At 41.6% G+C, this 22507-nt stretch overlaps 1 protein-coding gene across 19 annotated transcripts in view; it reads right to left on the bottom strand.

Annotated features, from left to right (window-relative positions):
* The window catches only part of CAMTA1 (calmodulin binding transcription activator 1), a 1087698-nt gene that overhangs the window by 806565 nt on the left and 258626 nt on the right, over window positions 1–22507 (bottom strand). Inside the window, exon 1 of one of the 19 annotated variants that reach the window (XM_060201384.1) lies at window positions 6951–7088. The exons of the other annotated variants lie outside the window; for them this stretch is intronic. Coding sequence (XP_060057367.1) covers window positions 6951–7004 — 54 coding nt within the window. The 5' untranslated portion in view covers window positions 7005–7088. Of the gene's footprint in view, window positions 1–6950; window positions 7089–22507 lie in introns of those variants that run through there. 19 annotated transcript variants of the gene reach the window in all.

Below are 22507 nucleotides of genomic sequence, written 5' to 3'. Positions count from 1 at the left end.
CAAGTTCCAAAACAAAGCTTGAGACTATTTATTAAAATGCACTCAGTATCCAACATGGGAAATTCATGACTGGAATCAAAAAGAAAATTTCCAACTGTACAAATAAGATAGACCTCACATTGAAAAGAAAAACTGATCACCACCAATCCAAAAGTTACACAATGGTAAAATTAAAATACATTTAAAAAGAATCAAGGAAATTTCAAATAGACTCGAGGTGATTATGCCTAGGGAAGTAAGTAATGAGATAAATAAAACTACCAAAGAGTTTTCTTCTTTTGTGAAATGTAGATAATTGAGATCATTGAACTTGAAAAAAAGAAAAGGAAGAAGGGAAAGGGGAGGGAGGGATGAAGGAAGGAAGGAGATAAACTGTCTCTAAGACTTTGTGATAACTGTGGAGGTTATAAAGTTGGGGGGGGACACAAAACTTTGATGGTGGGTGTGATATAGAACTATAGTCCTATAACCTTATAATCTTGTAAGCCATTATTAAATCACTATTTTTTAAAAAAGGAAATCTCTGAAGAAGAAGGCTGCAATGAAAACCTAAGATGTAATCTGAATTTAAAAACATAGTGGTTGGGATTAGTAGAAAACTAGTTATTGCAAAAGAAAATATTTATGAGCTTAAAGATCGTTTCATAGCAGTGAAATGATCCAAAATGAAACCCAGAGAAGAAAAAAGAAAAACAGGTCATCAGTGACAACTTCAAGAAGTCTATGTATGTACATATGTATATGTACATATGTATGTATATGTACATCCAGTTCCCAACAGAAATAGGGACAAAAATAATTTAAAATCTAGTGATGAAATTTTTATAAATCTAATCAAAAGAATTACAAATATACAAATGAAAAAGAAACTAAATGAATCCCAAGCACCAAAATAAATAAAGAAAGAAGAAACAGGAATAAGATGATGAAGATGAAGAAGGAGAAGGAGGAGGAGAAAGAGAAGAAGAAGAAGGAGGAGGAGGAGGAGGAGGAGGAGGAGGAGGAGGAGGAGGAGGAGGAGGAGAAGGAGAAGAAGAAGAAGAAGAAGAAGAAGAAGAAGAAGAAGAAGAAGAAGAAGAAGAAGAAGAAGAAGAAGAAGAAGAAGAAGAAGAAGGAGAAGAAGAAGAAGGAAGAGGAGGAGGAGGAGGAGGAGGAGGAGGAGGAGGAGGAGGAGGAGGAGGAAGAAGAAGAAGAAGAAGAAGAAGAAGAAGAAGAAGAAGAAGAAGAAGAAGAAGAAGAAGAAGAAGAAGAAGAAGAAGCAGAAGAAGAAGAAGGGGAAAGCACTATATTATCATCTAGTTGAAAGACAGGGATGGGGAGTCAGGTGGTAGCGCAGTGGGTTAAGCGCAGGTGGCGCAAAATGCAAGAACCAGCATAAGGATCCTGGTTCAAGCCCCCTGGCTTTCCACCTGCAGGGGAGTCACTTCACAAGTGAAGCAGGTCTCTCCACCTCTCTGTCTCCCCCCCTCCATTTGTCTCTGTTCTATCCAACATCAATAACTACAACAATAACTACAACAATAAAACAAGGGCAACAAAAGGGAAGAAAGAAAAGAAAAGAAAAGAAAAGAAAAGAAAAGAAAGAAAGAAAGAAAGAAAGAAAGATGGAAAAGAAAGAAAGAAAGAAAGAAAGACAGTGATGAAGAAAAAATTTTTTAAAGCAGCCACATAAAAGGGAAACACAATGTAAAGATGTAAAAGACTACTGATTTCTCATCAGAAAAAATACAAGCCATAAGACACAGAGCAACTTCCCCAGAGATCTAAACAGAAAAACTGTCAACTGAAAAGTCTTACCCACTTTTGAAATATATTTCTAATAAAGACTTTTTAGACATACAAAATCTGAAAGAATTTATTACCAGCAAACATATATTACTGAACTGTTAAGGGAACCCATCCAGGCAGAAAGAAAATAATACCAGATGGAAATCTGGATTTACAAAAGGAAATGAGGAGCACCATAAGTGGTAAATATATGGGCAAATGTAAGGATATCTTCATTATTTAAATTTCATTAAAAGATAGTCAACTATTTAAAGCAAAAATAATAACAATGAACTTAATTTATAACATATCTAGAAATAAGAGGCTTGAGAATGGAAAAAGGATGAAAAGAAGGAACTTAACTATAATGTTGTAAGGTTCTTATATTATGCCTGAGTACTATAACACCTTTCGACAATATATTGTGACACTAAAGATGTATACTAAAGCTATAATACAATAACTAAAATTACAAAAAGCTAAAGCTAACAAGCCAACAGAGGAGATAAAATGGAATCACAGATAATGAAATCAGTTAATCCAAAAGTAAGTATAAAAAGAGAAAGGAGTGGACAGAAACCAAAAAAAAAAAAAATCAGACTGATAATCATATTAAACGTAAATGACTTAAATAGCTCCAAGAAAAAAAGATGAATAATTCTTACTAAGCTATTATTTACTATTTGATTATTAGTATTAATTATATAACTAGTTTAAAAATAATTCAATTATATTTTGTCTAAAAGTAGCTCACTTTAAATATAAAGGCCAAAAATAAATTGAAAGTAAAATAGAAGACATACCATGCCAACTCTAATAAAAAGAAACCTAGAGTGACTATTTGATATTATATGAAGTTATACTTCATAAAAAAAGTCACCAGTGAATCTTTTTTTTTAATATTTATTTTATTTATTTATTGCCCTTGTTGTTTTATTGTTGTAGTTATTATTGTTGTTGTCGTTGTTGGATAGGACAGAGAGAAATGGAGAGAGGAGGGGAAGACAGAGAGGAGGAGAGAAAGATAGACACCTGCAGACCTGCTTCACCACTTGTGAAGCGACTCCCCTGCAGGTGGGGAGCCGGGGTTCGAACCGGGATCCTTATGCCAGTCCTTGTGCTTTGCGCCACCTGCGCTTAACCTGCTGCGCTATAGCCCGACTCCCCACCAGTGATTCTTAAGTCTCATTTTATAATATCATTTCAATCAATAGAGGAATCAGTGTTCAATCAGTGTTTAGGTTCCAGCCAAGAGTTTCAACTTATATGAAGAGAAAATTATTCAAAATATAAAGAAACATAGACAAATTCACAATTCTAGCCATAGAGTTTCATACTCTTGCTTTAATAATGAACAAAACTAAAAAACATACACAGTAAAAATGTAGAGGACCTGAACGATGATATCAAATAAACTTGACATAGGTGACATTTAAAGAATATTACAATTAATAATAGCAGAACACACAGTCTCAGATTTCACATTACAACTAACCTTTAAAAAATACCACTTTTTGGGAGTCGGGCAGTAGCACAGCGGTTAAGCACAGGCGGCACGAAGCACAAGGGCCATCTCAAGGATCCTGGTTTGAGCCCCCAGCTCCCCACCTGTAGGGGAGTCGCTTCACAGGCGGTGAAGCAGGTCTGCAGATGTCTATCTTTCTCTCCCCTGCTCTGTCTTCCCCTCCTCTCTCCATTTCTCTCTGTCCTATCTAACAATGATGACATCAGTAACAACAATAATAACTACAACAACAACAACAGAAAAAAATACAACAAGGGCAACAAAAGGGAAAAAAAAATTTTAAATACCACTTTTTGAGTTTTGATATAATACTAAGGGAAAATATTCACAATTATCTGAAAAGATAATTAAAATATTTTCCTTCTCTAATTACATATCTGTATAGGGCTAAATTTCTTCACATATTTCAACTACTGCAACAAATTAAGGTCAGAAATAAATATGAGAATTTAATGGTATTTCATTAAGCAGACAATTAAAGAGGCTAGCAAGAACATAAACCAATGTTATACTTTTCACTAAGGTTTTTGTTTTAAAAAATAGTTAACTTTTCATTAAACAACACATTAGTAAATAAGTTTACTGCTACAGTGTTTTGATAAATTAATACAAATTATAATAATTTTTCAGGTTTAATCTCTAATACAGTACATTTATAGCTATATCCCATAAACAAAAGGTCTTTGGGATCCTCAATAACTTGTAAGGGTATAAAGAGTTTCTGGAGCCAAGGTGTTTGAGAGCCATTTCTCTAGGGAAGTTGAATTTCTTCATCATTAGTCAGGCCAAAAAGGAGGCTTTTCTTTTTTTATTATTTTAATTTATTTATTTATAAAATGGAAACACTGACAAAACCATAGCATAAGAGGGGTACAATTCCCACCACCAGAGCTCCGTATCCCATCTCATCCCCTAATAGCTTTCCTATTCTTTAACCGCATGAGAGTATGGACCCAGGGTCATCATGGAGTGCAGAAGGTAGATAGAAGGTCTGGCTTCTGTAATTGCTTCCCTGCTGAACATGGGCATTGACAGGTCGATCCATACTCCCAGCCTGTCAAGGAGGCATTTCCTATCATTTGTAAGCAATGGTCTGTTCCATGTGGTTGACTAAGAGGTCCCTTGGTTTTACAGTATAATAATGATGATGATGACTGTAATTATAGCCATGTTCTAGGCCCTTACTATAAACCAGGTGACATATAGCAAGCATGCTTATCTACAGGGGATAGGTTCCATTACCCAACTGAATGCCTGAAAATGCAGGTGATACCAAATCCTACACAGACTATGTTCTTTCCTACATGTACACATCTATGAAAACACTTAACTTATATATTAGGCATACTATGAGACTTACAACAATAATATAGTAACTCTAAGACACACTGTAGTAGAAGTTATATGGTTTTGCTTTCTTTATTTACCTCTCAAGATAGTCTGTTTTTCAAACTGAAGTTATCTAAACTCATGAAAAGTGAAACTGCCAACAAAAGTGGACCATTGTACTCAAACTGAAATCCTTATTAGTGGGTTCAGTGACTAGTATCCCTATATCACGAAAACCTGAAAGTAACTATTATTCCTATATCATAGATTTAAAAGTCTGCCCTAGGAGATGGAGGTGTCAGGATATAAATCCAGACCTGTTTGATTCCAAACCAATAACCCTTCCCATTTTCAAATTTCTCTGAAACTATGCTTTGAATTATTTTCACTCTGGTGAGTTTCCCACTGTCACTTTTGCCTGACAATATTACTACACAGCACTTGTATGTCATCTCCTTGGCCAGCAAAATAGTTCACTTGGATAGTGCACTGCTTTGCCATGTATGCATTCCAGGTTCAAGCCTGGCCCCACTGTATTAAAAGAAGCTTCAGTTCTGTTGTCTCTTCCAGTTTGTTTCTCTCTGTCTCTCTCCTTTCTCTACCTAAATGAATGTATTTTCTTTTCTTTTCTTTACCAGAGCACTTCTAAGTTCTAGTTTATGGTGGTGGTGTGGGGAATTGAACCTAGGAATTTGAAATCTCAAGCATGAGAGTCTCTTTGCATAATCATTATGCTATCTACTCCTCCTTTATCTTGAAAAAGAATTGTATGTCATCTCTCTCTCTCTCTGCCATGTTAGAATGGAACTCCGTGAGGTCCAGCAGAGACTTTGTCTCCTATTATCCCAAGGCCTATGGTAATATTCAACACACCATAGCAGTAACCACTCAGTATTGCTGAATGAGCAAGTGAAGGCATGACAAGTAATACATAATTGTGTATTCCATCTCACCTGGCATGCCAATTGAAGTGACATATGTTTAGTTCATGTGATTTTTTTAAATACAAACTCTTCTGTAGGGTTTCCATGCAGTCACTGCATCTGCCATCAAAGATACTGAGATGACCAGGTGCACTGGGCAGGTCTAAGAAGGAGCAGTGTTTACAGAACAGACAAGGACATATAATCTTGGAGGCTGGTAAGTGGGGGACAGTTCAGCTAGGAAAGCATAGGACTGAATGCCTGAGGATGCAGGTTTGATCCCCTAGCACTACATGTGCAGGAGTGATGCTCCAGCTTCTCTCTCATACACACTTGGAATTCTATTGCATATGAAATTTAAAAGAAAAATCTTAAGTAAAAGAAAATATAATATGGCATGTATTGATCTCTAGGTCACTAAAGCATCTAAGTTTCAATGCGTCCCCTTCCCCAGGTGCAATGGGCCTCTCAGGAGCTGCTTTCAGGCTTCTGCCTTAATTGCTGGTATTTAAATGCAGCAAGTGTACTGCTATTGATCCTGAAAGCAGCCTTTTAATGCTGATATGCATGATAGCATCAGGAATCCCAGCCACCAGTGAGTGATGTGTGCGTGCGTGCGTGCGTGCGTGTATATCCCAAATACAGAAAAGGAGAATTTTTGTCTGCTTCTTTCTAAATGGTGATAATAAAATGAGATCCTTCAGCCATTTCTCCAACTCCCTTCTCCATCCATTCCAGAGTTAGAAACTTCTGGAAAAACAGTCTCCCGCGTTGGTTCAAATGACATGCTGGAACTAGAGTCCACCCCAAACCCAGCTCAGCTACCTCTTAGGGAAAGTTACCAATACAAAAACAGACTCTGAAGAAAGAATACAGATGTGACCAGAAAGGGTTCCTGCCAGAAAATGTGGGTAACTCTTTATGCTCCCAATGTTCATATCTGGGTCAAAGGTTAAAGAAATCCCCATCCCCACAACTTCTATCTATCTGTTATTGAAAACCATCCTGGAAGGTCTCTAAAACCTTTAGAAACAACTTATATGTTCTTAGATTATATCTGAGTTCTGGCCGGAAGAATCATATTGCACTAGAGTCCTTTCCCTCTTTTTCTGCCTTCCCCTCCCCATGGGAACCCACCCTTATCAAATGTCAAGTCAAAAGTGATAACCACCAACCACACCACCTATCTTCCCTGGTGTGACGGCATAACTCCATGCTAACCCTCTTCGCCTTGGCCAGCTCTTAATTATTCCTTAAGCCAGTCCTTGAGCTTTGTGCCACATATGCTTAACCCGCTGTGTTACCACCCGACTCCCTAGTTATTATTCCTTAGACTTAAGATTTGACTCTACATCTCTAGAAAGTCCTCAGACCCAGTGTTCCTTCCACCTCAACCTCTAAAGTACCTGTGTGTTGGAGGGGAGGTGACAGGAAACAGTGCTCATTGGTGAATTGATCATGTCTCCGCTGCTCTGTTAATCTGGGTCAGTGAAATCATCTGTTTGAGGCTCTGTCTTTCACAATCCCTGGGAGCAGAGACAATATCCGAATTATCTAGGGGATCCTCCTCAGCATCTGCCCCAGTGCCTAGCACCAAGATGCTTCAGTTCCTGATGAATTCAGTTGTACCTATCCTCCCCCACCACCCCACTGAGGCCAGAAAGAATTATGTGATGCACCCTAAGAGCAGATATATTATAAACACAACATTTTGCAGTTTCCATCAACCTCCTAGCCCTTTAATCTAGGAGAGCTCCGTTATCTCCCTGTGCCCTGCAAGGTTTGAATGCTCCCTTCCTCTGCAGGGTAACTTTATGGCCAGGGCACCAGGTCTCCAGAGCTAGCCTCTGGTCCTGCAGCATTGGCTGCCACAAGGAAAAAATCATTGCATTCAGATCAGCTGCCTCGGCAATAGGTCAGGCTTCCAGAAGCCTCCCCCAAACGCTGATTAATGGGCAGGAGCAGCTCTTGCGCATCTCATTACGCACATAGCTGCAATGAAACCATCTTTGCTTTACAGTTTTGTGCAGGACATAAAAGTGGGAAATATACCAGCCTTCAGAGGGAACAGGCTATGAATATTGAAGCAGCCCCGGGTTATTAATCCAGCACCATTAGTCTTGGGGAGTCACCCTCACACTGACCCCCTAGAAGGAAATTTCTCTTGCTGTCCATTTCTCATTTCAAATTATCCATAGAGCCACCATACCCACCACCTGTGAATTATTTGATATTTTGGAGAGGAAAGTAAACAATATAAAAAAAATCAGCCGAACTTAGGGGATCTATAAATTTTTAGCAAGTTATTTTCAGGGTGAGGAAAGTTGATTCATATGGCACTTTACTTCCCAAGATTAATTTAGTTTGCCTTTTTCTTTTATTAATAGGAGGTAAGCACCGTGGAAAGATCACATTTTTTGTTCTCGGCAGCACCTGTCAAGGGGATAACAATCCCACATCCACGTTTGAAGCTTTGTCCCCAAAAGGCATTCACGGAGCAGAGATGGCACCAAAATATACTAGGTGAACAATACTTCACAGTCACCAAGAAAACATACACACACACACACACACATACATACAGAGAGAGAGAGAGAAAGAGAGAAAGAGAGAGAGAGAGACATATTTTTACTCTCAGAGACTAGCATTGAATCATCAGTACAGACTGACTGGACACCCCAAAGATCACTTCCCCTGTCCCTATCCTTCTTAATTGTCTTAGCAGGGCATATTAAAACATAGAAAGTAGGCCCTCTCTTTTTTATTTTTATCCAATTCTTACTGCATTTGTTTTCTCTTGATGTATAAGACAGTTCCTTATATCTGAAAGTCATTAGTTTCACCATGATGTATCCATGTATGTGGGGTTTTGCATTGGTTTATTCCACTTTGATACTCTGTACTCATTCTCAACAGGAAGGCTCATGTCTTTCTTTTTTCCTTCAGCTGTATTTCTTTCAAGCCCATCTCCCTTTTGTCTGATCTTCCCCTCTGAGACTCCCATATGTGTTGGACCAAATCCATAGGTTCCCTCTGTATTTCCTTGGGCTACCAACAAGCTAACTTGTTCAGGATTCCCCATGGCTACTGATTCTTTCTTTAAAGGTGCATCTATTTCTATGCCTATACTATCTATGGGAAGTTGGCTTTTGCTCGTTGCTTTTGGAGGAAACTTTTAAGTTCCCATAACTATGATTTTCTAGAGTGACTGTTTTTTTTTTATTTTATTTTTTATTTAAGAAAGGATTAACTAACAAAACCATAGGGTAGGAGGGGTACAACTCCACACAATTCCCACCACCCAATCTCCATATCCCACCCCTTCCCCTGATAGCTTTCCCATTCTCCATCCCTCTGGGAGCATGGACCCAGGGTCATTGTGGGTTGCAGAAGGTAGAAGGTCTGGCTTCTGTAATTGCTTCCCCGCTGAACATGGGCATTGACTGGTCAGTCCATACTCCCAGTCTGCCTCTCTCTTTCCCTAGTAGGGTGGGTCTCTGGGGAAGCAGAGCTCCAGGACGCATTGGTGGGGTCTTCAATCCAGGGAAGCCTGGCCAGCATCCTGATGGCATCTGGAACCTGGTGACTGAAAAGAGAGTTAACATACGAAGCCAAACAAATTGTTGAGCAATCATGGACCCAAAGCTTGGAATAGTGGAGAGGAAGTGTTAGGGAGGTACTCACTGCAAACTCTAGTGTACTTCTGCTTTCAGGTATATATTTTGCAGTAGTTTATAGATACGTGTGAAGATATGCTCTCTCACACAGAAACTGGTGTATATCTAGGTTTTGGGACTTTGTGAGAAAGTGAACCACCTGAGCTGAAATTAGAGTATAGTATGAAAGGAAAGGTCTCACCCGAGTAATGAAGCTGAAGGGTTGTCTAGAATGACTGTTTTAACTGCCCAATTATCTTCTATTCAAGTCCTGTGGGTTTGATTTCTTATTTCACCTCTTCAAAAACTTGGGGCCTTTGGGACTTTTGGAGCCTCAGGCATGAGGTCTTTTTTTTTTTTCCATAACCATTATGCTATCAACCTCCATCCTTTATCTGTATTATTCACAGTGGCCAAAGAATGGAAGCCGCCTAAATGCCCATCATCAGATGACTGGCTAATGAAGTTAGGGGATATATATTCAATGGAATATTACTCTGCAATCAAAAAGGTACCACTTGGGACAAAGTGGTTAGAACTGGGCGTGATGATACTTAATGAAATAAGTGAAATAAGGTGAAAGACAACTACCAGATGATTTCAGTCAGATGTGGAATCTAGAGATCTGATTTACATGAACTTGCCCCCCAAAATTTTAAAAAACAAACGGAAACAAACAGAGTGCTTGTAAGACTTGTGGAGAACTATAGTGGTGATCTTTGAGAAGTGGGAGGGTGGAGATACATAACTTTGGTGGTGGGTGTGGTGGGTGTGATGTGGAACTATAAACTGTAATCTTACAATATTATAATTATTAATAACAAAGAAAAGTATTGTAACACAAAAAAAACTTGGGGCTGTACACTGAGAAAATAAAAGATATCAAGTATTGACAAAGATGTGGGGGGGGGGAAGAACTCTGTTACACTATTGGCAAGAATGCAAACCCTTTGGTCAACAGAATGAAGTATCCTTAAATAAGTAAAAATGGAAATACCTTATGATTCTATATTACCATTCCTAAGCATAAGTCCAAAGGATATGAAAACACTAATTCAAAGGGACATGCGCATGCCTATGTTCATAGCTGCATTATTAATGATTACCAAGGAGTGCAAGTAAACTAAATGTTCACCAACAGACAACTGGGTGAAGAAGTTATAGTCAGCAAAATACTACTCTGCAGTTAAAAAGTTAATAAAAGATGATATTTGTGTCATAGGAGACAAAATAGATGGAACTGAGAGTGATTATATTTAGTGAAGTAAAAAAATTAAAAGAAAATTATTGAATGGTTTCATTCATATATGCAATATAGAGAGTTGAAACACGTGAACTTGCAACAACAACAACAAAAAAAGTGGCCAAACTATCTCTAAGATTCTGTGAGAAAACTGTGGTTAACGGGCTGGGGAGTGGGAGGGATAGAGGGGACACAGAACTTTGATGGTGGGTGTGGTGTGAGACTATAAACCTGTAATCTTATAAAATCACTAATAAATTCTTTTAAAGCCTCAGGGCCAAGGAGGTAGCTCAGTTGAGCACACAGAGTCCATGCCTTATGCAAGTGAGAACTTGAGTTCAGTGTCAGGCACCACACACAATGGGGCAGCAGTCTAGTCAGTCTTGCTCTCTATGTCTATCTCTCTGTCTCTCTTTTTCACAATAAAAAATATATTAAAGTTACATATTTGCTTCAATATCTTTCTCAGATCACTTTGCTATGAATAGTTCCTGACATATGAACCCTCCTTCTACAGCATCTTTTGTGGTGGTAAATTTTCTTGTTTGTGTTATACTTTTTATCTAAGTGCTTATCTAGAGTGGGAATCCCCCAGTTTTCTTCTCATGGGAGCCCCAAGCATCCCCTACGTCACAGTCACACTCCTACAGGGCAATTTTATTCTTATACCTGGCAATCCCCTAAGGTCCCCCTACTTCTGAGCTAAACTGGCTGTCAGACTCTCAGCTGCATGGACAGCATACAGCGTGGTCTGACAGCATACAGTCTGGTCATTTTAGTCATGGTGTCCCCCTTTCTTGTAGAAAATTCCTCCTTACAGTTTTAGCTTGGAAGCAGGGTCATACCACTTTCCTGGCCAATGGGAAGAATTGTACTGGTTTTGTTGATAGAAAGGATTATTTTTGCTTCAGTTTTTGTACAGGACATACAATCCCTCTCCCCCAGGAGCTGTGAAAACCTAGCTCTTCTGAGATTTACTGTCAAAACCTCAAGAGAGCTACTCAGCTTCAGTTCAATTTCATCTTTGTTTCTGGCACCTGTAAATCTCCCAATCTTGACTTTGAATGCAACTATACTTTTGCAGCTGTTATATATGGTCCAGATTTTCCACAGGTTTAAAGGTAGAAAAGTGATTTCTACATGTGCATAGTCTATGTTGGTAGTTCTCCTGTAGGACTACCAACACCCACAAACAGCCCCCATCACATGGAATCATACTTTTGCCTGGTATTAATCAAGGATACACTTTGAACATAGCTGATTCTCTTCCCAATACCTCAGGTACATGACCAATAAACACCTTCCAATCAGACATAGAAATAACGATGGGGAAAAATGACATCCAGTACTAGGGGACACCTGAAATCTTGATGACTTCAAGTAATTTTGTCCAGATCCTTCAAAAACTTGGAAACTACAATCCAACCATCTTCATTCATTCATTCATTCATTCATTCATTCATTCATTCATTCACTTATTTATTTATGTATTTACTACAAGGGTTCTCATTGGAGCTCAGAGCCTATATGACTATACTCTTCCCAATGGCCATTATTTTTTCTTTTCCTAGAGGATGAGAGATAGAATAAGAGAGGCAGAAAGAGGAAAGACACTATAGTAACAATCCTCCCTGTAGAGTTTCTCCTGAAGGCTCCTGTTTCATGGCCTGGGTTGTAAACCTGGGTCATTGAACATAATAGCATGTGCTCTCCCAGGTAAACCACCTGCCAGTCCACCCTAATTTGTCTTTTTAATACTTTTATTTTGGATACTTATTTTGAATAGAGACAGAGATAAGTTGAAAGGAAAGGGGAGAGAGAGAGAACTGCAGCACTATTTCACCACTCATAAAGCTTCCTCCTGCAAGTAGGGAGAGGGGCTTAAAGCCTTATCCTTAAGCACTGTAATATATGCACTCCAGTGTGTGGGCCAACACACAGCCCCTAATCTGACATTTTAACATAGGCTATTTTATGTAGTCCTGGACTAACCAGGAAGGCCAGACCTAGGAAAAATCTCACTCTTCATGTACCCTCATTGTGCAGCCTGCCTGTGCAATGCTCATGCCAGGGTCACTCTACAAGTAGTCTGACAAAGTCTGGAAGTAGGAATAAATAAGAGCTGTCCCCCAGCTTAGGAGTCAGAAAGTGACAGAGAGGCAAAGGGACACCCTGAGAAAGAGCACTAGAGATCATCTGCTCTTCATACTCAGATCTTGTGTCAACAATAGGTGGCAGGGCAGGTACGATAGTTACCCTGGACCATGCACCTGCTTTGTCATGTGCATGACTGAGATTCAAGTCTGGCCTCCATCACACTTGGGGATGCTCTGGTGCTGTGCCCAGAACTGTAAAGCCCTGGTGGTAATCACACACACACACATGTTCATATAAGTGACAACTTCCCATGTTGCTATCCAGTGCATTTATGTCCCATCCCATGATTGGGAAGGGGTTGTAACACTCTGGAGAGCAGTGTGTGACACTGCTCTTAGTAATGATCAGCTGAGTGATCACTGCATTTGTCCCCTCTGAGTCTCAGGACAAGCATGACTGTTACATCAAAGGCATGTCCTGCAGAGCAAGAAGCTCATGAGTAGAATCAGTCACTAGTGCTGATCACCATGACCCTGAAGCATCCAAAGCCTTTCTAGAAACAAATTGCCCTGTGATAGGCCCCAGACTCCCTCTAGTTTACAAGGAAGAAGAATGCCATTTTTCCTAAAAGTCACATATTCAAAAACATTCATTCCTCACTGCTTTCCTGTTCCAAATGGTGAAGTCTTCAAAAACAGCTTTATGGAAGTAGCACTGATGTACAATAAATTGCACATACTTAAGGTCTACACCTGATAAGTTCTGACATATGTCAACATCAGTGAAAGCATCACCAAGTAGACAGCGAACATATCTGTCATCCCTGAATTTCCCTGGTGCCCTTATTCATCCTTTCTTTCTGTTCTGCCTCACTCTGTCTGATAGGTTAGGTTTGATTATAAAAAATCTAATAAGAAGAGAAAGGTGTGAAGAGAGTGAGATACAAAGGCAAAGTGAGGTGCAGGAAAAAGTAAGGTACACATTCTGGACACATTCCATGATCATGTCAGGGTCTGGAGAAAAAGAGGGAGAAGGAAAGACAATCAGCAGGCAGGGCATGGAGAGAACAGAGCTCACATCTGTCCACTTGCCCTCTGGGACTGGATGAGGCTCTAGCCGCTCATCCCAAGTGGGAGGGGGATCCCGCTCAGTGGGGACCCTGTGCCTTCAAGCTCTATTGCTCTGCCCCATTTGTCACTGTCAGGGCTAGAGCACAATTCATCACAGCCATGTTCAGAAACTACCCATGTAAAGGCAAAGAGATTCCACATGGAACGGTTTGATTGCCCTGAAGGGGGTTTCCCAGAGTGTCTCTCACCCTGTTGCCTACTCTGCTTTGGACAGGATGGGCAGCTAGGTGGGTCCAGAGACTTCCTCCTCAGCCCCAAGCACAAATACTTGGACTCAGAATCAGCAAGTAAGTCAGGCCAGGAAGACATGACCTCTACAGTGTGAAATAAATAGGGTCTGATCTTGCAATCCAAGAGGCCATCCAGGGCAGGGAAGGTTTCCCTAGGCCCAGGACAAGATGTCAGCCTAGAACTGTGTGTCGCTTATGGGAATAAGCCTGAAATCCAGGCCCTGGCAGTAGAAGGACCATGCTAGTTCCTCTCTGGAGCTTCAAGACAGTTCCTCCTTCCCTAGACCTCATGTCTTTGCCTTATCATCATGTTTCCCCATGTCCCAACTCAAGGTAAGATTCATGGTTTACAGTCCTAGTTTCCAGCTGCAACACTGACAGAAGCAGCAAGAACTCCAGAGCCCCTAAGCCTTAGACATCAAGTGGTAAGGGCCTTTTTCTTTCTCTAGTTATTTATATATTATCTACAAGTATTTTTAATATGCTCTCACCCTTAAGTGTTCCCAACTTTTGCTCTGATTATAGAACAAATAACTTCTGAACACATAACAGAATGGCCTGTTAGGAAAATCAGAGTGTTTTTCAGTGGGTGGTAGTGGCACATGTGGATGATGGCTTCCAGGAAAGCAGATACCTGTCACTTCAGTCAGCCCCAAAGAGTCCCCTGAACGGAAACCATCAATGCTTGCCTTTCTGGAGTTTGAGGCTAAATTGTTTGCAGAATTACAATATTCTTGGGACAGAAGAGGATAGGGAGCTGTTATCTTTCAGGACAATGTGCAGAACAGTTGGACATGGAACAACATGCAGGGAGTGAGAGTCTGGGTGGGGTGAAGTAGAAAAGGTTGGGGCAAGTCAGTCACCATGCCAAGTTACAGCAGAATAAGGTTTCTTCAGGAACTGTGTAGTTTCAGGGATAAAGACCAAAGGCTCATAGTGGCTTTGCATTCTTGTTTTCTACTTTGATGAAAATGTTTTCTGTGTTGATACAGCAGCAGAACAAACAGACTCTGGCTGGTGGCTTTATTGTCATGTTGCTGATTGCTTGTACGGAGAGTCCACAAATAATGGAGTTTCATTCAAATGTGGTTTCATTATAACATTAATGAGAAAAAAATGGGGTGGGCTGGTTGGCTGGAGATGTGGCTCAGTGGTAACAAAGCAAAGCACACACCTCACATGTGTGAGGCCCCTGGTTAGGTCTCCAACAGCCCCTCCCCAAATTCTGGCCAACTTTGAATAAAACAATTTTATTCAAGAACCTGATTTTGAGATATGCTATTTCTAAGACCCTGTTAACAAGGTTAAGTGAATGGTTTCTGTTCTCTGATGGCTATATAGTTTCCTTCCTTCCTTCTTTCCTTTCTTCTTCCTTTTTTCCTTCTTTTTTCTTTTTTTCCTACCAAGGTTATCACTGGGATCTGTGAACTACGTGAGCCATCTCCCAGCCCCTCCAGAGAATTTCTAGTAGTGAAAAATCATGCCTTTGGGAAATCAAGAGAGTGTCTAGTGAATAATACACACTTTTTTTTTTTACTAGAAGTGCTACCTCACTTCCATGACTACACTCGTTCTTGCAAAGATTTGTCACCACTGTCCCAAGGACCTGCCGTCACCCATGAATCCCCCCTCACACAGGGTATCTTGTTAAACTTTCACACACATCAGGAAGTCCCATCCCTAACCCCATCTTACTTTTTAGATGGTCTTGCTAGCCAACAAATGGAATGTTATTCTGAGAGAACTTTTTCCAGATGTCTCCAGCACCCCCTCACAGACACTGTTCTAATTGATAACTAAAGTTGAACCATGAAGACCCTTCAGCACCCCAGTCTTGGAGCAGGACAAACCCCTTGGCATACAGTTTAGAAAAGCCAGCTGTGTCCCTGGGCTCCTGAGAGGGCTGCATATGCATTTTAAAAAATGTGGCAGCAGGCAAGCAAGGTAACTCACCCATAGTTACATGGCTACATGTGCCTGTGTTGCCATACCACAACCCAGGTTCCAGTTCAGCCTCTACCACACTACAGGAAGCTTCCATGTTGCAGTACCTTTCCCTCTCTATCCTTAACTCTCTGAGCCTGAAAAAGTTAACCTGGAACAGTAAAGCCCTGGGAACAATGACAACAACAAAAGAAATGCAACAGCCCTAAGACTTCAAGACTTTGGGGAAGCAGTCCCAGACCAAGTCTCTCTTGCTGGCCACTACAACCATATAGGTATCTCTGTGTCAGGATGGCATCCACAGAGCCAGAATTGGAACAAATATCCTGACAACAGGAGAAACAGTCATATCCCATCCTCAGAGTCCCCTTTCTAGGTGCCATGACAGCTTCCCTGATGCAGGGCACAAAGTCAGGCCATAGAGTTGGCTTCTCTCGGGGTAGAATGATGCTGAAAGAGGCTAGAAGTTTTAATGGCTGGGCATAGAAATAAAGGGTATGAAAGCAAGAAGAGACTAAAAAAATATGGTTTCGACTCCAATGATGGGGAAACAGACCTTCCTCTCATCTACCCACTCTGTGATCACCATGGCTACATGGCTGCAAGGAAAGTGGAGTCTACTCTTTGCTATTGAGACCATATTTTTAGCTATTGAAGACATCTATAAAAACAGTTTTCTTCTCCAAGTTTCTCTTTACTAGTTCAGAATAATTGGTGGTATAAATTTGGTTGGGGAGAGCAAGGGGCTGGAGGGGGGTAGTGGAAATACAGAGCACATTTGTAAAATTACCATGGAGTTTTCCAGATGGGGAAAAAAAGGGTCCCACAGGGATCTCCTCCGTGCCATTCAGTTCTTTTTTATTTATTTTTTCATTGCTGCCAGGGTTATCACTGGGGCTCAGAGCTGGCACCATAATCCACAGCTCCCAGAGGCCACCACCAACCCCAACCCCTGCCTCATTTGATAGGGGGAGAGAGAGAGAGAGAGAAGAGAAGAGAAGAGAAGAGAAGAGAAGAGAAGAGAAGAGAAGAGAAGAGAAAGGAGAGGGGTGGGGAACTGAAGAGCTGCTTCAGCACTCATGAAGCTACCCTCCATCCCTCCACAAGTGGGGAGCAGGAGCTCAAACCCTGGGTCCTTGTGCATGGTAGCATATGCATTCAACCTGGGGTGCTACCACCTGGCCCCCACCATTCAGTCCTTTCTGTTATAAAGATATTAAGAAAATATTGCCCCTGCTCTGGGCAGGCCCACTGAAGACAGAGCACTTTCACATACCCTTGTGCCACCAGCAGGTCAGTCCTAGGCAGATCTTCAGCTATTGCTTTCCAAAGGGCCTTAATTCACTACCTCGGAGACTTCCTTCTTGTAAATCCACTTGAAACAATTAAAGGTCTACTGCTTTCTCACTGAGGAGTCAGAAATGAGACCAAACCCCATTTCTACCTGTGTGACTTGGAGCCCCAGAGGACCAGACAGGGGTCCGTGCAGAAACTTTGGGACTGAACCACTGAGGGAGCAGCAGGAGAGGGCAAAGAAATCCCCAGCATATGCTCCCAGGACTGTTTCAGAAGTCAAGACTTGAAGGCACAAGTCCAGGCTCACATGAAGGATCTATATTCCTCGATGTCCCCAGCCCCACACCAAATCCCTATGGGAGAGAAACAGTTACCAGGAGCCCCTCACCCTGCTCTCCAGCTGGCAGAAAGGAACTATCCACAAAGTAGGCAGGGGTGGACTCAGGCCCCAAGCAGTAGACCCACATTTGCAGGGCACTTGGACATTCATTCTTTAATAGGACACCAACTGGATCTGGTGATCTCAGGAAGGAGACAGAAGTAAAATGATACATAACAATTAGACTGGAGTGATGGGGAAAAAATAGCTCACCTTTGTGCCTGGCCCCTGCCACATTGGAGGAAGCTCCAGTACTGTAGTATCTTTCCCTTTCTATCTGTCTTTCTCTTTCTATCTGAAAAAGTTAATTCAGAGCAACAGAGCCCCAGTAAAAACAAAATAAAAATTAGAGGGGGCCACAACACAGGTTTGGATTTCCCATACCTTTTCATTTGAGGAATAAATATCAAGAGATCAATCAGACAGTATTTTTAAATTGTGGACACAGTAAAACTCTCACACTTAAACTGATACATAGTGGGCACTTAATAAATACTTGCTCAATGTGTATACATACTCATAATCAGAGCATTTGCATTTTCCAAAGAAAGTCTCCCTGTTTGTTTACACATGCCTCTATGCGTGTGCAAGTTAAAGTCATCAAATCACAAAATCACTATTTCAGAGCTTGTAGAAACTCCATTTCAGCTTCAGAAAGACCAGAGAGGGGGAGCAGCCCAAATAAGGCTGAGCCAGGCCATATATATAGCTCCCGGCCTAAGTCTTCTTCACCATGCTGCTGTGTCTTCCTCCTAAGAAGTCTCAGTTGATACAGCTCAGACTTAGACCTGCTATGAGGTGTTAAAGGTTATTGACCTGGAGCATAAGAAATAGGAAGGATGAACACAGATACTCTGGCATACAGGAAAAGGCTTACTGAAAAATAAAAGCAGTAGGAAGATGGGTACTCAGTAGTTAGCAGGCTATCTTAGTGTCTTTCTCCTGTCTCTCTTGCAACTTTAACACAGGTGGAAGTGCATTGTTTCTAATTCAGGAAAATGAATGATCTGTGGGTTAGAGAACTGCTCAGGATGCAGGAAGCACCCCTGCTCTGTCAATCTCATTCCACATTCACATTTCTTACTGTGGGTCATTCATTCATCTATTTAACAGTGAGTGTGCATAATTTCAGAGTTCTTGGATGGTTGTGAAGATGAATCAGACAATAAGTCTGCTCTCTTGCTCCAGCAACAAGAACACACACAAATGATGGTTCATACTCAGGAATAAACTACAGAGACACAGGCTTAAATGAATCTCAAAAGTATTAGACTAAGTAAAGATGCCAGTCTCAGTACAACATTCTGGGACAGAGCAGACTACAGAATAGGAAGCAGTTCAGTGACTTGGGGCTCAGGTGGATAGGGTGGGTGGAATGACAAATGGAAATGTGGGGGCCTGGAGCTCTGTGCCCTGGTTGCACTGGAGGTTATCTGTATTGCAGTTCACAGACACCTACATACCAATAAGTCAGTTTTACAGTATGATAAGGTAAAAGATAGATTTTAACTGAAGAATATAATAAGACATGCATCCAGAGGAGAGAGAACTTGCAGAATTCTAGCTACAGCCCCAGTGGAAAACATCTGATCAGACCAAGGTAACTAGAGGAGTCTGGACATGATCCAGACAATGAGAACAGCCTAGGAGCAGCCGCAGAAGTTTCACAAGCAGTGAAGCAATGCTATAGCTCTCTCTCTCTCTCTCTCTCTCTCTCTCTCCTTGAAAATAAAGGAGGGATGGCTCTAGGAATAGTGGATCTGTGTAGGCACTGAATCCCGGAAATAACCCTGATGAAAGAGAGAGAGAGAAAAGAAAGAAGGAAAGAAGGAATGGTGGAAGGAAGGAAGGGAGGGAGGTGAAGCTGATGGTGCACCTAGTTGAGAGCACATATTACCGTATTCAAAGAACAAGTACCTGTCTCTCCACCTATGGGGAAGCTTCACAAGTGGTGAAGCAGTACTGCAGGTGTCTCTCTTTCTGTCTCTCTCTCTTTCTCCCTTCTCTCTCAATTTCTCTCTTTCCTATCAAGTTAAAAGAAAAAAATTAAATAAATTATTAAAAAATAAAATAGCTCCCCTCTTATCCTGTGATCTTGTCAGTGTTTCCACTTTATAAATAAAATTTTTAAATGACAAAAATAAAAGTAAATAAATAAAAATTTTTAATTTAAAAATAAATAGAGAGAGAAGGAAAAAAGAGAAAGAAAAAATAGCTCAATCCTGCAGAGTGCAAAGTGGGAAAGCAATACGGTACTCAAATGGGGCAGCTCTGTTTTCAAAGCAAGAAATGTGATGAGAGGAACAGGAAAAAGGGGCGAAAATTCAGTTGTTATTGCATCAAGTGGCATTGCATCCACCCAGCCCAATTAAAAATTTATTATGTGTGAAGACCAACCTAACTCACTGGAAATCTAGAAAACATCACTGTTTTATTCCAACTTTCTAGGAAAACCTGGTGAAGCACATTTAGAAACATACAAATTCCCAGCATTTGTTGTAGAGGTGATTCTATCCTGTGCCTTTCAAAATACTTGTTCTGGGAATGACAGCATTCAAGAATAACAAAGCTGGAAGAAAGTACAGAGATGATGTGGTCTGTGGTTGTTGAGTCAGCCTTTAGGAACCTGAAATAATTCACCATCCTCTTTCTCTAGAAATAGACATAGAGATTCAATGATGCAGACAGTCAGATAACCCTAACTCCTTGATGTCCACCCGGGCACACAGGGGTCTCAGACTGTCCACAACTCCCAGATATAGATTATTAGGCACATTCCTGAAAAACCTAGTTCCTTCAGGTCCTGGAAATATGTGGTTGCCAGCACACCCTACACAACCTGTCCTTCCTGTCACCAGGAATCCAGAGATGGAACCAAAGAGAAGGTGGCTCCCTTCTCAAACTGAGTCAGATACTGAGTTTCTAGAAATGATTTGAGGATAGGGGACAGAGAACAGAGCACACACAGCCTTGCTGCATGAAAACAACAGCTCATCATTTCCACCTGCAGTTGGGTTGGGCTCTCTTTACTGAAGTCCTGGGTCCCTGCAGCCACCTGCTTTGTCTCTGCAGTGTGTGCTGGCATAGATGGGCACAGGGAGCTGAGTTGAGCTCACATTTCTAGAGGGTGTTGGGATTCCCAGGGAAAAGGAGTCTGTCTCCAGCTTGTTCACAGTTGACTGAATCTCAACCCCCTCAGGCCTCCTGGGCTATTTATAGACTAACACCCAAAACACAAACTGTTGTTTGCAGCTTTTCCAAGGCCTAGCCCCAGGCTAGGCTTCGATTTCAAATTTCCATATGTGCACCAGGTAAAGGGACTGCCTTCTGACAGGGTTTCTAGAACAAAGACAAGATGAGGGTCCCCCCCAAACTCATACACACCAGGGAATAAGGTATGAGTGGTGCCGTCCCCACCATCAACAGGGACTAGAGGGGTTATTTCCAGTGCCTTCCAAGAGTGTCTTTTCATAACTCACCCACCCAGCTCATACCCCACCCTAGAATTCCTGTCCCCTCCGTAAAGCCCCTCAGGACCTGCACAATTGGCAGGCTCCCCCATCACAGAAGGACAGGTTTATTTTAAGAGTAGTATTTTTAGGATGAGCCAATATGCTAGGTTTCTCCATCCCATGATGCCAGCCTCACCTGTGGCAACAGCTGCAAAGCCAGGCCTCCTCCTCTCTGGCCTTTAAAGTAGTGGAGTCCTGAAGGGGTAAGTTATGGGGTGGTTAACGGTTAACACCTGGAAGAGCAAAGGCAAAATATACAGGAAAGTTCTTCTGGCCCTTAGAAGCTCAGAATTACAAAGACATCACCATAACAATGTATGAAGAACCAGTAGGCTAGGAAGAGCCTTAGTCACACGGGGGGGAGGGGATGAGTCAGGCACCCCAAAGTTCAGCTCTGTTCCATCTTTGAGTCCTTGCAGTCAGAAACTCAACACCTCTGAGCCACACTTAGCTCATCTGTGAACCAAGGTGAGGACAGCAGGCCTACTTCATGGGGTCATTGTGAGTGAGTGAGAGATAGGAAGAACTGAATCTATTTAATCCTGAGACTTGACTAGGCTGTAGGGATCCTGGGACTATCAATGAGCTACTTCCAGGCCCGTGTTGTCATGAGAAAGAGTACAGGGCCTGAGGAACAACTCCCTCCCCCACCACTCTCACCCCCATGGTTCTCTCCTCTATGCCACAGCTAGACCCAGCATCTCATCTGGAACATGGCCCTAACTATGGCCCTCCTCAAATTCTATACCCTCAGCCAGGTCCTTCCTCTGTCACTTGTCACCATTCCCTAGGTCTACCCTGGATCTCTCCCTCACAGTCAGTTATCCAATACCATGACCCTTGGGTGAATATTCTCAAACACAGCATGCCTGTCATGCCTGTTTGAGTGTTCCATGCCTACCTCCACTCCCAGCCTTGGCAATAGCAGGACAACACAAGGTATCAGGAAACAAAACAAAACAAAACAAAACAAAGATCGCTATAAACAGTGGCAAATTACATGAAGGAAACAAGAAAGCTGTGAGATAGAGGGCAGCAGTGTGTGGGGAAGCTACTCATTTTATTTTCATGCATCCCTGGGAAATGAAACCAGGCTATTGTGCATGCGTGGTACCTCTCAGTTGTCTCCCAAGACCAATATTCTACTCTTTTTTTAAAAAGAGAGAGGAAGAGAGGGGGTCAGGTGGTGATGTACCCAGTTAAGCGCATATAGTACTACACAAGGATCCTGCTCCCCATCTGCAGGGCGGGACACTTCATGAGCAGTGAAGCAGGTCTGCAGATGTTTAGCTTTCTCTCTCCCTCTCTAACTCCCCACCTGTCCTCTCTCAATTTCTCTCTGTCCTATTGAATAAAAGGAAATATGAAGGAGAATAAAAGAAGGAGAGGGGAAAAATGGCCACCAGGAGAAGTGGATCTGTAGTGCCAGCACAAAACCCCAGCAATAACACTGGAGGCAAAAAGAGAGAGATGAAG

Source organism: Erinaceus europaeus, chromosome 11 (assembly GCF_950295315.1).
Source record: "Erinaceus europaeus chromosome 11, mEriEur2.1, whole genome shotgun sequence".
Taxonomy (NCBI): domain Eukaryota; kingdom Metazoa; phylum Chordata; class Mammalia; order Eulipotyphla; family Erinaceidae; genus Erinaceus; species Erinaceus europaeus.
The sequence above is the reverse complement of the archived record's forward strand: the minus strand, read 5'-3'. Positions and strand labels throughout refer to the sequence as shown.